Source organism: Rhinoraja longicauda, chromosome 41 (assembly GCF_053455715.1).
Source record: "Rhinoraja longicauda isolate Sanriku21f chromosome 41, sRhiLon1.1, whole genome shotgun sequence".
Taxonomy (NCBI): Eukaryota; Metazoa; Chordata; class Chondrichthyes; order Rajiformes; family Arhynchobatidae; genus Rhinoraja; species Rhinoraja longicauda.
In genome coordinates this window covers 1,262,009-1,277,673 of record NC_135993.1, presented here as the reverse complement: position 1 = coordinate 1,277,673, position 15,665 = coordinate 1,262,009, and the positions used below count along the sequence as shown (strand labels likewise).

Sequence of the window (15,665 nt, the reverse complement as noted above, 5' to 3'; positions counted from 1 at the left end):
CACTGTGTCCCCCCCACCCATCACTGTGCCCCCCCCACCCATCACTGTCCCCCCCACCCATCACTGTCCCCCCCACCCATCACTGTGCCCCCCCCACCCATCACTGTCCCCCCCACCCATCACTGTCCCCCCCACCCATCACTGTGCCCCCCCCACCCATCACTGTCCCCCCCACCCATCACTGTGTCCCCCCCACCCATCACTGTGTCCCCCCCACCCATCACTGTGTCCCCCCAACCCATCACTGTACCCCCCACCCATCACTGTGTCCTCCCCACCCATCACTGTCCCCCCCACCCATCACTGTGCCCCCCCCCACCCATCACTGTGTCCCCCCCACCCATCACTGTGTCCCCCCCACCCATCACTGTGTCCTCCCCACCCATCACTGTGTTCTCCCCACCCATCACTGTGTCCTCCCCACCCATCACTGTGTCACCCCCACCCATCACTGTGCCCCCCCCCACCCATCACTGTGCCCCCCCCCACCCATCACTGTCCCCCCCACCCATCACTGTACCCCCCACCCATCACTGTACCCCCCATCCATCACTGTGCCCCCCCCCACCCATCACTGTGCCCCCCCCACCCATCACTGTACCCCCCACCCATCACTGTGTCCTCCCCACCCATCACTGTGTCCTCCCCACCCATCACTGTGTCCTCCCCACCCATCACTGTGTCCTCCCCACCCATCACTGTGTCCTCCCCACCCATCACTGTGTCCTCCCCACCCATCACTGTGTCCTCCCCACCCATCACTGTGCCCCCCCCACCCATCACTGTGTCCTCCCCACCCATCACTGTGCCCCCCCCACCCATCACTGTGTCCTCCCCACCCATCACTGTGCCCCCCCCACCCATCACTGTGCCCTCCCCACCCATCTCCTCAATACAGACAAGAAGGTATCAGCAATGTAGTGATCCATAATTTCACTCACTCTCACACACTTACACACTCACACTCTCTCACGCACACACTCTCAAAAAAAACTCACACACACTCTCATGCACGCTGTCTCACTTGCGTGCACTCTCACACACGCTCGCGCACACACGCTCACACACACTCACACACGCTCACACACACTCACACACGCTCACACACACTCACACTCTCGCGCACGCTGTCTCACTCGCGCGCACACACACTCACACACGCTCACGCACACTCACACACACTCACGCACACACACACGCTCACACACACTCACACACACACTTGCACACACTCACACACACACTTGCACACACTCACACACACTCTCACTCACACCCACACACTCTCACCCACACTCACACCCACACACTCTCACCCACACTCTCACCCACACTCTCACCCACACACTCTCACCCACACTCTCACCCACACACTCTCACCCACACTCACACCCACACACTCTCACCCACACTCACACCCACACACTCTCACCCACACTCTCACCCCCACACTCTCACCCACACACTCTCACCCACACTCACACCCACACACTCTCACCCACACTCTCACCCACACACTCTCACCCACACTCACACCCACACACTCTCACCCACACACTCTCACCCACACTCTCACCCACACTCACACCCACACACTCTCACCCACACACTCTCACCCACACACTCTCATGCACACACTCACACCCACACACCCACACACTCACACCCACACACTCTCACCCACACACTCTCACCCACACTCACACCCACACACTCTCACCCACACACTCTCACCCACACACTCTCATTCACACACTCACACCCACACACCCACACACTCACACCCACACACTCACACCCACACACTCTCACCCACACTCACACCCACACACTCTCACCCACACACTCTCATGCACACACTCACACCCACACACTAACACCCACACACTCACACCCACACACTCACCCCCACACACTCACCCCCACACTCTCACCCACACACTCTCACGCACACTCTCTCAAGCGTACGCTGTCTCACTCGCACACTCACTTGCACACACTCACCCACCCACCCAGCCACCCGTGAGATGTTGTGCCCCCTGGTGTGCCGTACTGACCCGTGCCCTGTCCGACAGGCTGAAGGAATGTTCGGGCTGGCAGCTGGTGTTCTCCAGCCCGCGGTTGGACTGGGTGATTGAGCAGGTGGCCCTCAATGCCAAAGTGCTGGGCGGGTCGCTGGGTGACAACGACAAGATGGTGGCGGTGGCTTCGTGCAGTGAAATCATCCTGTGGGCCATCCACGAGGGGTGCAGCGGCAGTGAGATCGGTAACGCTCGTGCCCCACGCACGCTCACGCCCCACGCACGCCCCACACGCACGCCCCTGCCCCACGCACGCCCGCTCTGGCATCTGGGATGGGGGGATTAACATTGTACTGGAAACGACCACAGACACAGGATAGATGCACAGAATCTCTTGCCCAGAGATGGGAATCTAGGACCAGAGGCAGAGAGATGCATAGATTCTCTTGCCCAGAGTTGGGGAATTGAGGACCAGAGGACATAGGTTCAAGGTGAAGTGGAAAGGATTTAATAGGAATCTGAGGGGCAACGTTTCCACACAGAGGGTGGTGGGTGTATGGAACAAGCTGCCAGAGGAGGTAGGAAAATAACTGCAGATGCTGCTACAAATTGAAGGTACCACAAAATGCTGGAGTAACTCAGCGGGTCAGGCAGCATCTCAGGAGAGAGGGAACGGGTCCATTCCTTCTCTCCTGAGATGCCTCCTGACCCGCTGAAGTTCTCCAGCATTTTGTGATACCTGCCAGAGGAGGTAGTTGAGGCTGGGACTATCCCAACGTTTAAGAAACAGTTGGACAGGTACATGGATAGGACAGGTTTGGAGGGATATGGGCCAAATGCGGGCAGGTGGGACTAGTGTAGCTGGGACATGTTGGCCGGTGTGGGCAAGTCGGGCCGAAGGGCCTGTTTCCATACTGTATCACTCTGTGACTCTATGACCTGTAACCCGCCCCACGCCGAGGGCATTAGGGTCAGGGTTAGTCAGACATAGACAATAGGTGCAGGAGGCCATTCGGCCCTTCGAGCCAGCACCACCATTCAATGTGATCATGGCTGATCATTTAAAATCAGTACCCCGTTCCTGCTTTCTCCCCATATCCCTTGATTCCGTTAGCCCGAAGAGTTAACTCTAACTCTCTCTCTCTCTTGAAAACATCCAGTGAATTGGCCTCCACTGCCTTCTGTGGCAGAGAATTCCACAGATTCACAACTCTCTGGGTGAAAAAGTTTTTCCTCATCTCAGTCCTAAATGGCCGACCCCTTATTCTTAAACTGTGTGTGGCCCCTGGTTCTGGACTCCCCCAACATTGGGAACATGTTTACTGTATCTAGCCTGTCCGATCCTTTCAACTAGATGAGGAGTGTCAGACAGGTGTAATGTTGGGGATAGGGTAAGCAATTGTGTGGCACGGTGGTACAGCGGTAGAGTTGCTGCCTCACAGCGCCAGAGACCCGGGTTCGATCCTGACCACGGGCGCTGTCTGTACGGAGTTTGCACGCTGTCCCCGTGACCTGCGTGGGTTTTCTCCAGGCGCTCCGGTTTCCTCCCACACTCCAAAGACGTGCAGGTTTGTAGGTCGATTTGCTTCGGTAAAAATTGTAAATTGTCCCCTAGTGTGTGTGTAGGATAGTGTTGGTGTACGGGGTGACCCCCTGGTTGGCACGGACTCAGGGGGCCACAGAGAGGATAGAGCTATCACGCTCTATCTTTAAAGTCTAATAATCTAAAGTCTAAAGTGTGAAAAGTCAGAGCGAAACCAATATCAGCGTCTGAAGGACTTCAATGGGAGAGGCTGGCTGGTCGCTGGTCTGAGGAAGGAACTGCAGATGCTGGTTTACACCGAAGGTAGACACAAAGTGCTGGAGTAACTCAGCGGGTCAGGCAGCATCTCTGGAGAGAAGGAATGGGTGACGTTTCGGGTCGAGACCCTTCTTCAGACTAGTTAGGGAAAAGGGAAACAAGAAATATATAGACGATGATGTAGGGAGATAAAGAACAATGAATGAAAGATATGCAAACAAGTAACGATGAAACAGGAAACAGGCCCTTGTTATCTGTTTAGTTTTAGAGATACAGCGCGGAAACAGGCCCTTCGGCCCACCGGGTCCGCGCCGACCAGCGATCCCCGCACACTAACACTATCCTACACCCACTAGGGACAATTTTTACATTTGCCCAGCCAATTAACCTACGTCTTTGGAGTGTGGGAGGAAACCGAAGATCTCGGGGAAAACCCACGCAGGTCACGGGGGGAACGTACAAACTCCGTACAGACGGTACCAGTAGTCGGGATGGAACCCGGTTCTCCGGCGTTGCATTCGCTGTAAGGCGGCAACTCTACCGCTGCGCCTGTTTGTTGGGTGAAAGGGGAGGGATTGGGTTGAGCGTTGGGCTTGCGAAGATCTGAACATTGCTCGGTCCTCTCTTCAGGAACCTTCACGCTGGGACCGCCGCTCGAAGACTTGTTCTTCGTGGGGAATCAACTCATTGCCACCAGTCACACGGGCAGAGTTGGGGTGTGGAACGCAGTCACGAAACACTGGCAGGTAAGGGACCCTCTGAGGAAAGACATTCTTGCCATAGAGGGAGTACAGAGAAGGTTCACCAGATTGATTCCTGGGATGGCAGGACTTTCATATGAAGAAAGACTGGATAGACTCGGCTTGTACTCGCTGGAATTTAGAAGATTGAGGGGGGATCTTATAGAAACTTACAACATTCTTAAGGGGTTGGACAGGCTAGATGCAGGAAGATTGTTCCCGATGTTGGGGAAGTCCAGAACAAGGGGTCACAGTTTAAGGATAAGGGGGAAGTCTTTTAGGACCGAGATGAGAACGTTTTTTTTCACACAGAGTGGTGAATCTGTGGAATTCTCTGCCACAGAAGGTAGTTGAGGCCAGTTCATTGGCTATATTTAAGAGGGAGTTAGATGTGGCCCTTGTGGCTAAAGGGATCAGGGGGTATGGAGAGAAGGCAGGTACAGGTTACTGAGCTGGATGATCAGCCATGATCATATTGAATGGCGGTGCAGACTCGAAGGGCCGAATGGCCTACTCCTGCACCTATTTTCTATGTTTCTATGTTTCTATGATCCTCAACAACAACAAGGGTGCAGGTTGAGGGTCACTGAGATGCAGGTCCACCTTTTAATGGTTGTGCAAGGTGACTTGGAGGAGCTGGTGCAGGATTCCCACAAGGTTAATTTGCAAGTGGTAGCGGTGGTAAGGAAGGCAGACGCAATGCTGGCATTTATGTCGAGAGGACTAGAATACAAAAACAGGGATGTAATGCTGAGGCTCTACAAGGCGCTGGTCAGGCCACATTTGGAGTGTTGTGAGCAAGTTTGGGCCCCGTATCTGAGGAAGGATGTGCTGGCTCTGGAGAGGGTCCAGAGGAGGTTTACGAGAACGATCCCAGGAATGAGTGGGTTAACCTATGATGAGCGTTTGTCGGGACTGGGCCTGTACTCGCTGGAGTTTAGTAGAATGAAGGGGGACCTCATTGAAACTTACCGAATAGTGAGCGGCCTGGATAGAGTGGATGTGGAGAGGATGTTTCCACTAGTGGGAGAGTCTAGGACCAGAGGGCACAGCCTCAGAATTAAAGGACGTTCCTTTAGAATGGAGATGAGGAGGAATTTCTTTAGGCTGTGGGTGGTGAATCTGTGGGATTCATTGCCACACAGGAGTGTGGAGGCCACAAGTCAGTGGATATATTTAAGGCAGAGATAGATTCTTGATGAGTAAGGGTGTCAGGGGTTATGGGGAGAAGGCAGGAGAATGGGGTTAGGAGGGAGAGATAGTTCAGCCATGATTAAATGGCGGATTGGACTTGATGGGCCGAATGGCCTAATTCTGCTCCTATCACTTATGAACTTATAAGCTTGAGCCAGTAGGTCTCCCTCTCCCTCCTCACCCTTGCACCTCTGCTGCTGAGGTGCGATGTGTTCCACTGCTGCACCCCCCATCCCACCATGTAATACCCACCCCAATAACCCCACCCTGCCCCCCACCCCCAACCCCCCAATAACCCCACCCTGCCCCCCTTCCCCCACCCACACAATAACCCCACCCTGCCCCCCACCCCCAACCCCCCAATAACCCCACCCTGCCCCCCCCTCCCCCACCCACACAATAACCCCACCCTGCCCCCCACCCCCAACCCCCCAATAACCCCACCCTGCCCCCCACCCCCAACCCCCCAATAACCCCACCCTGCCCCCCTCCCCCACCCACACAATAACCCCACCCTGCCCCCCTCCCCCACCCACACAATAACCCCACCCTGCCCCCCACCCCCCACATTAACCCCCCCTGCCCCCCTCCCCCCACATTAACCCCCCCCTGCCCCCCTCTCCCCACATTAACCCCACCCTGTCCCCCATCCCCCACATTAACCCCACCCCCCCACCCCAATAACCCCACCCTGACCCCCTCCCCCCACCCCAATAACCCCACCCTGCCCCCCTCCCCCCACATTAACCCCACCCTGCCCCCTCCCCACCCCCAATAACCCCACCCTGCCTCCACCCCCCCACATTAACCCCCCCTGCCCCCCTCCCCCCACATTAACCCTCCCCCTCCCCCCACATGAACCCCACCCTGCCCCCCCCACATTAACCCCACCCTGCCCCCCCTCCCCATCCCATAACCCCACCCTCCCCCCACATTACCCCCCCCTGCCCCCCTCCCCCCACATTAACCCCACCCCATTAACCCCACCCTGCCCCACAATAACCCCCCTGCCCCCCTCCCCCCACATTAACCCCACCTGCCCCCCCATTAACCCCACCCTGCCCTACAATAACCCCCCCTGCCCCCCTCCCCCCACATTAACCCCACCCTGCCCCCCCATTAACCCCACCCTGCCCCTCCCCCACATTTACCCCACCCTGCTGCCTCCCCCCACATTAACCCCTCCCCTCCCCCCACATTAACCCCACCCTGTCCCCCCTCCCCCATTAACCCCCCCCCTGCCCCCCCCCAGCCTTGTTTCTGACCGTATTCCTCTCTGCCAGATACAGGACGTTGCCCCAATAAACAGCCATGACACAGCTGGGTCGCTGCTGATCCTGGGCTGCAACAACGGATCGATTTACTACATCGGTGAGTGATCGTGGACCGTTCCACATCACCGACGGCCCACTGTATTTTATCCGAAAGCATTTTATCGGGACCCATCACAGCACGGTTTGGGACCAGCTCCATCCAAGACCGCAGCGAATTGTGGACGCAGCCCAGACCATCACACAAACCAACCTCCCTTCCAGAGCGATCGCACCTCATAGACCATAGGTAGCAGGTGCAGGAGGAGGCCATTCGGCCCTTCGAGCCTGGACGCACCGCCATTCAATGTGATCATGGCTGATCATTCTCAATCAGTACCCCGTTCCTGCCTTCTCCCCATACCCCCTGACTCCACTATCCTTAAGAGCTCTATCTAGCTCTCTCTTGAATGCATTCAGAGAATTGGCCTCCACTGTCTTCTGAGGCAGAGAATTCCACAGATTCACAACTCTCTGAGTGAAACAGTTTTTCCTCATCTCAGTTCTAAATGGCCGACCCCTTATTCTTAAACTGTGGCCCCTGGTTCTGGACCACAGTTTCACTTGGGCAGCTTACACCCCAGGGGTATGAACATTGACTTCTCCAACTTCACTCAGCTCTTGCTTTCCCTCTCTCTCCATCCCCCCCCCCTTCCCAGTTCTCCCACCAGTCTGACTGTCTCTGACTACATCCTATCTCTGTCCCGCCCCCTCCCCTGACATCAGTCTGAAGAAGGGTCTCGACCCAAAACGTCACCCATTCCTTCTCTCCTGAGATGCTGCCTGACCCGCTGAGTTACTCCAGCATTTTGTGTCTCCCTTCCATTGACTCCATCTCCACCTCGCGCTGCCTCGGCAAGGTAAGCAGCATAATCAAGGACCAGTCTCACCCCGGCCACTCCCTCTTCTCCCCTCTCCCATCAGGCAAGAGGTACAGAAGTGTGAAAACGCACACCTCCAGATTCAGGGACAGTTTCTACCCGGCTGTTATCAGGCAACTGAACCGTCCCACCACAACCAGAGAGCAGTGCTGAACTACTATCTACCTCATTGGTGACCCTCGGACTATCCTTGATTGGACTTTGCTGGCTTTACCTTGCACTGAATGTTATTCCCTTATCATGTATCTACCCTGTGGACGGCTCGATTGTAATCATGTATTGTCTTTCTGGTTAGCACGCAACGAAAGCTTTTCACTGTACCTCGGTAGACGGGACAATAAACTCAACTAAACTGTAATTAAAAGGAACTGTGGATGCTGGTTTATACCAAAGATTGGGACAAAGTGCTGGAGTAACTCAGCGGGTCAGGCAGCATCTGTGGAGAACATGGATAGGTGACGTTTCACAGAGTGCTGGAGTAACTCAGGGGGTCAGGCAGCATCTGTGGAGAACATGGATAGGTGACGTTTCACAGAGTGCTGGAGTAACTCAGGGGGTCAGGCAGCATCTGTGGAGAACAAGAGATTGTTTTCAGGTCGGGACACTTCCTCAGACTGATAGTAGCAGGGTGAAGTGGGGAACAAAACTGGAAAGTGAAGGGAAAAAAACAAGAGAATTAGGTTAAAACTAGACCAAGTGGACACGTTGGGCCCAAGCCTCTCCTGCATTGGTGCATCTCCCTCTCCTCCCCCCCCTCCCCCATTCCCCTCCCCTCCCTGCCACTCCATCCCCCTCAACCCCCCTTATCCTCCACCCCCCCCCCTCCACCCTCTCCCCCCCGTCTCCCCCCTCCCTAGGAGACAGATTTAAACTTTAAAATGTGAATAAGGAGGAGGGGGAGTTCAACGGGATCTGGGTGTCCTAGTGCATCAGTCAATGAAAGGAAGCATGCAGGTACAGCAGGCAGTGAAGAAAGCCAATGGAATGTTGGCCTTCATAATTGAGTATAGGAGCAAAGAGGTCCTTCTACAGTTGTACCGGGCCCTGGTGAGACCGCACCTGGAGTACTGTGTGCAGTTTTGGTCTCCAAATTTGAGGAAGGATATTCTTGCTATGGAGGGCGTGCAGCGTAGGTTCACTAGGTTAATTCCCGGAATGGCGGGACTGTCGTATGTTGAAAGGCTGGAGCGATTGGGCTTGTATACACTGGAATTTAGAAGGATGAGGGGGGATCTTATTGAAACATATAAGATAATTCGGGGATTGGACACATTAGAGGCAGGAAACATGTTCCCAATGTTGGGGGAGTCCAGAACAAGGGGCCACAGTTTAAGAATAAGGGGTAGGCCATTTAGAACGGAGATGAGGAAGAACTTTTTCAGTCAGAGAGTGGTGAAGGTGTGGAATTCTCTGCCTCAGAAGGCAGTGGAGGCCAGTTCGTTGGATGCTTTCAAGAGAGAGCTGGATAGAGCTCTTAAGGATAGCGGAGTGAGGGGGTATGGGGAGAAGGCAGGAACGGGGTACTGATTGAGAGTGATCAGCCATGATCGCATTGAATGGCGGTGCTGGCTCGAAGGGCTGAATGGCCTACTCCTGCACCTATTGTCTATTGTCTATAATAACTTTAAAAATATAACCCCGATTTCAATTAAACTTCTTCCATTAGCACCCAAGGGACGACGGTGAGTAAGGTGGGCCTAACATTGTCGCGCTATCGTGTAGCGTTTTAGCTGTAGTTCAGGAACAAACAGACAAACAAACGATAGTTTTAGTGTATAGATTTTGAAGTCCTTGCAATAGGTTGCTGTTTGCTTTTCAGATGTGCAGAAGTTCCCGTTGCGGATTAAGGACAACGATCTCCTGGTGACCGAGCTGTACTGCGATCCATCTGAAGATGCCGTTACTGCCCTTAGTGTTTACCTCACCCCAAAGACCAGTAAGTCCCTCTGTGTGTGTTGTTGCCCAGTTGATGCTTACAGTTAATCAACCCTCCTTTATAGACAATAGACAATAGGTGCAGGAGGAGGCCATTCGGCCCTTCGAGCCAGCACCGCCATCCAATGTGATCATGGCTGATCATTCTCAATCAGTACCCCGTTCCTGCCTTCTCCCCATACCCCCTGACTCCGCTATCCTTAAGAGCTCTATCTAGCTCTCTCTTGAATGCATTCAGAGAATTGGCCTCCACTGCCTTCTGAGGCAGAGAATTCCACAGATTCACAACTCTCTGACTGAAAATGTTTTTCCTCATCTCCGTTCTAAATGGCCTGCCCCTTATTCTTAAACTGTGTGGCCCCTGGTTCTGGACTCCCCCAACATTGGGAACATGTTTCCTGCCTCTAACGTGTCCAACCCCTTAATAATATTATACGTTTCGATAAGATCTCCTCTCATCCTTCTAAATTCCAGTGTATACAAGCCTAGTCGCTCCAGTCTTTCAACATATGACAGTCCCGCCACTCCGGGAATTAACCTAGTAAACCTACGCTGCACGCCCTCAATAGCAAGAATATCCTTCCTCAAATTTGGAGACCAAAACTGCACACAGTACCCCAGGTGCGGTCTCACTAGGGCCCTGTACAACTGCAGAAGGACATCTTTGCTCCTATACTCAACTCTTCTTGTTATGTCTTGTCTACAATGTTTCTGCGTGACTAGCGCGAGTGGCACGGGTGGTAAACCCAACTATGGCTGTTGTGTTTTTTCACCAACACCCATTTTAAAAACCTTTTTTTTCACAAATACTTTAATTCCAAAAACCAAAACCAAACATACAGAGTAGTGGTGCGATCAAATCAAAAGCTGCCCCCTCTCGGCACTTTACAAACACAACGGTTATCAGATTAAAGTTACGTCAACTTTGTCAGTAATACATTCGGACCCCCGCGACGGCCGGCGTTCACGGAAGGTCCTAGCGTCACGTGGACACGCGTGTGGACACAGGTTCACAGTCACGGACAGGTGCAGAAAACATCTCCCACTCGCTCGGAAACAGTGGGAGTGAATCTTGTTTTCAAAGGGTTTGGAATGGAGCCTCGCTCATTCAGCTGATGGCTGCATCTTGACATTACAGCAGATATTGTCTGTTTAACACTGACACCACATGTGTTCTCTCTCTCTCTCCCCCCTCTCTCTCCCCCCCTCTCTCTCCCCCTCTCTCTCTCCCCCTCTCTCTCCCCCCCTTCTCTCTACCCCCCCTTCTCTCTCCCCCCCTTCTCTCTCCCCCCTTCTCTCTCCCCTTCTCTCTCCCCCCCTTCTCTCTCCCCCTCTCTCTCCCCCCTTCTCTCTACCCCCCTTCTCTCTCCCCCCTTCTCTCTCCCCCCCTTCTCTCTCCCCCCTTCTCTCTCCCCCCTTCTCTCTCCCCCTTCTCTCTCCCCCCTTCTCTCTCCCCCCTTCTCTCTCCCCCCTTCTCTCTCCCCCCTTCTCTCTCCCCCCTTCTCTCTCCCCCCTTCTCTCTCCCCCCTTCTCTCTCCCCCCTTCTCTACCCCCCCTTCTCTCTCCCCCTCTCTCTCCCCCCTTCTCTCTACCCCTTCTCTCTCCCCTCTTCTCTCTCCCCCCTTCTCTCTCCCCCCTTCTCTCTCCCCCTTCTCTCCCCCCCTCCTCTCTACCCCCTCTCTCTACCCCCCTCTCTCTCCCCCTTCTCTCTCCCCCTTCTCTCTACCCCCCCTTCTCTCTACCCCCCCTTCTCTCTACCCCCCCTTCTCTCTACCCCCCCTTCTCTCTACCCCCCCTTCTCTCTACCCCCCTTCTCTCTACCCCCCCTTCTCTCTCCCCCCCCTCTCTCTCCCCCCTCTCTCTCCCCCCTCCCTCTCTCTGACAGGTGACAGTGGGAACTGGATTGAGATTGCGTACGGGACCAGTTCAGGAATGGTCCGTGTGATTGTCCAACACCCTGAGACTGTGGGCTCGGGACCACAGCTGTTCCAGACCTTCAGTGTTCACCGTAGCCCCATCACAAAGATCAGACTGTCTGAACGTAACCTCATCTCAGGTAGGCCTCATCCTGCCCCGCCTAGACTGACCCTCTTTGATCGAGGACCAGAGGCCATGGGTTTAAGATGAGGAGGAGGGGGAAAGATTTAGTAGCTACTAGACCAAGTGGTCCCGTTGGGCACAAACCTCTCCTGTATTGGTGCAGCACCCTCCCCTCTCCCCCTCCCCCTCCATACCTCTCAACCCCCCCTTCTCCCCCCTCCCCTCCCCCTCCCCTCCCCCTCCATACCTCTCAACCCCCCCTTCTCCCCCCTCCCCTCCCCCTCCCCTCCCCCTCCATACCTCTCAACCCCCCCTTCTCACCCCTCCCCTCCCCCTCCCCTCCCCCTCCATACCTCTCAACCCCCCCTTATCCTCCCTCCTTCCCATCCCTTCCCCCTCTCTCCTTCCCTCCCTCCCCCCCTCCCCTCCACCCCCCCTTCCCTTCCCCCTTCTCTTCCCCCCCCTTCCCTTCACCCTCCCTCCTCCCCCTTCTCTTCCCTTCCATTCCCCCTCCCTCCTCCCACTACCCCTCCCCCTCTCTCCTCCCCCACTACCCCTCCCCCTCAATTCCTCCCCTCCCTCCTCCCCCCTCCCCCCTCCTTCCCTTCCCCCCGCTCCTCCCCTACTTCCCTTCCCCCTCCCTCCGCCTCCCCCCTCTCCCTCCGCCCTCCATACCTCTCAAACCCCCTTATCCTCCCTCCTTCCCTTCCCATCCCCCTCCCTCCTCCCCCTCCCTCCCCTTCTCCTCCCCCTTGGGTCAAAGGCAGGAGGATAAGATGGCTTCCTCTTATCCCAGCCGCCCCTCTGATGCCAGGGATAAGAGGAATGTCCTATCGAGAGAGGCTGGGCACTTGTTTGTCGGACGGCACGGTGGTGCAGTGGGTAGAGCTGCTGCCTCACAGCGCCAGAGACGTGTGTTCGATCCTGACTACAGGCGCCGTCTGTACGGAGTTTGTACGTTTTCCCCGTGACCTGCGTGGGTTTTCTCCAGGATCTCCGGTTTCCTCCCACACTCCAAAGACGTGCAGGTTTGTAGCTTCATTGACTTTGGTATAAATTATAAATTGTCCCTGGTGTGTGTGTGTAGGATAGTGTTAGTGTGCGGGGATCGCTGGTCGGCACGGACTCGGTGGGCCGAAGGGCCTGTTTCTGCGCTGTATCTCTAAAGTCTAAATATCTGCCCTCCCAATCATCTCCCAATGTAACCACCATCTCCACTGACACACCAGGAATCCACTCCCTGAGGCTGATGGCCTTGCGTGGTTGAGAGGAGATGATTTGGTGGACCTCATGGTCAGCTTAGACTCTCTGCAAAAGATAGACACAAAGTGCTGGAGTAACTCAGCGGGACAGGCAGCATCTCTGGAGAGAAGGAATGGGTGACGTTTCGGGTCGAGACCCCTTCTTCAGACTGTCTTCATCTGGCCCTTGCCTGGAGATCACAAGCCCTGAAGGGCAGGGGAATGTCCACCGGGGAAATTAAATCTTTAGTTTAGTTGGGAGATACAGCGCAGAAACAGGCCCTTCGGCCCATCGGGTCCGCGCCGCCCAGCGATCCCCGCACACTAACACTATCCCACACGCAATTCTTTAACATTTACACCAAGCCAATTAACCGACAAACCCGCACGTCTTTGGAGTGTGGGAGGAAACCGGAGATCTCGGAGAAAACCCACGCGGGTCACGGGGAGAAGGTGCGGACAGGACCTGTGGTTGGGGTTGACCCCGGGGTCTCTGGCGCTGTGAGGCAGCAGGTCTACCCGCTGCGCCGCCGTGCCGCCCGTGTGACGTTGAGGCAGCAGATGTTGCCAGTGTTTCACCAGCTCTGGTTTGTGCTCAGTTTGTGCTGACAATAACCACGTGAGAACCTGGACCGTGACCAGATTCCGGGGAATGATCTCCACACAGCCGGGATCGACGCCACTCGCCTCCTTCAAAATACTATCCCTGGAGGACTTGGACGGGCACGGCGGCTGTCCGGCGGGACTGGACATCGGTGAGTCCCCGCTGCATCATGTACATGTGACAGGAGCAGAATTAGGCCATTCGGCCCATCGGCAGAAGGCAGTGGAGGCCAATTCACTGGATGTTTTCAAGAGAGAGTTAGACTTAGCTCTTGGGGCTAACGGAATCAAGGGATATGGGGAGAAAGCAGGAACGGGGTACTGATTGTGAATGATCAGCCATGATCATATTGAATGGCGGTGCTGGCTCAAAGGGCTGAATGGCCTCCTCCTGCACCTATTTTCTATGGTTCTATGAATGGCCGTGCTGGCTCGAAGGGCCGAATGGCTTCCTCCCGCAACTATTTTCTATGTTTCTATGAATGGCGGTGCTGGCTCGAAGGGCCGAATGGCCTCCTCCTTAGAACATATAGAAAATAGAACATGTTTTCTATGTTTCTAATTCTACTCCGCCATTCATTCATGGCTGATCTATCTCTCCTGCGTTCTCCCCACAACCCCTGACACCCGCAATAATCAAGAATCTATCTATCTCTGCCTTAAATATATCCATTGACTTGGCCTCCACAGCCGTCTGTGGCAAAGAATTCCACAGATTCACCACCCTCTGACTGAAGAAATTCCTCCCCATCTCCTTTCGAAAAGAACGTCCTTTAATTCTGAGGCTGTGCCCTCTGGTCCTAGACTCTCCCACTGGTGGAAACATCTTCTCCACATCCACTCTATCCAGGCCGCTCACTATCCGGTAATGGTGCCTTATCCTCCCCACCCCCTTGAGTCTCCATCCCTCCTCACCCCTGACACCCCGTTCACCCGCTCCCGGTCGCCCCTCCTGTGCCAGTCCCTTCCACTCCTCCCCTCCTACGAGGAAAGAAAGGGTCGACTGGGCTTGTATTCACTGGGATTTAGAAGGATGAGTCAAGTCAAGTCAAGTCCAGTTTATTTGTCACATACACATACATGATGTGCAGTGAAATGCAATGCCTGCGGATTGTGCACAAACAAGAATTACAGTTACACCATATAAATAAAGTTAATAAGTTACTATTAGTGTAGACAAAAATGTAGTCCCTGGAGTTATAAAAGTTGACAGCCCTGATGGCCTGTGGGAGGAAACTCCGTCTCATCCTCTCTGTTTTCACAGCGTGACAGCGGAGGCGTTTGCCTGACCGTAGCAGCTGGAACAGTCCGTTGCTGGGGTGGTAGGGGTCCCCCATAATCTTGCTGGCTCTGGATCTGCACCTCCTGATGTATAGGTCCTGCAGGGGGACGAGTGTAGTTCCCATGGTGCGTTCAGCCGAACGCACTACTCTCTGCAGGGCCATCCTGTCCTGGGCAGAGCTGTTCCCAAACCAGACTGTAATGTTGCCGGACAGGATGCTCTCTACAGCCCCAGAGTAGAAGCAATGAAGGATCCTCAGAGACACTTTGAATTTCCTCAGTTGTCTAAGGTGGTAAAGGCGCTGCTTTGCCTTACCCACCAGTGTGGCAATGTGTGTTGTTCGTATCAGATCCTGAGAGGGGATCCAAGAGAAACATAAAACATTCTTAAGGGATTAGACAGACTAGATGCAGGGAAAATGATCCCCATGTTGGGGGAGTCCAGAACAAGGGGCCACAGTTTAAGAATAAGGGGTCGGCCATTAAGGACTGAGATGAGGAAAAACTTTTTCAGTCAGAGAGTTGTGAATCTGTGGAATTCTCTGCCTCAGAAGGCAGTGGAGGCCAATTCTCTGAATGCATTCAAGAGAGAGCTAGATAGAGCTCTTAAGGATAGCG

The 15,665-nt window shown here is 54.7% G+C and overlaps 1 protein-coding gene across 2 annotated transcripts in view; it reads left to right on the top strand.

The window, feature by feature from the left end:
- The window catches only part of LOC144611697 (SH3KBP1-binding protein 1-like), a 40,756-nt gene that overhangs the window by 17,409 nt on the left and 7,682 nt on the right, over positions 1-15,665 (top strand). For both annotated transcript variants that reach the window (XM_078430923.1, XM_078430924.1), the window contains 6 exons: positions 2,076-2,266; positions 4,453-4,568; positions 7,040-7,127; positions 9,767-9,883; positions 11,768-11,938; positions 13,763-13,918. In XM_078430923.1, the coding sequence (XP_078287049.1) occupies positions 2,076-2,266; positions 4,453-4,568; positions 7,040-7,127; positions 9,767-9,883; positions 11,768-11,938; positions 13,763-13,918 (839 nt within the window). The remainder of the gene's footprint in view (positions 1-2,075; positions 2,267-4,452; positions 4,569-7,039; positions 7,128-9,766; positions 9,884-11,767; positions 11,939-13,762; positions 13,919-15,665) is intronic.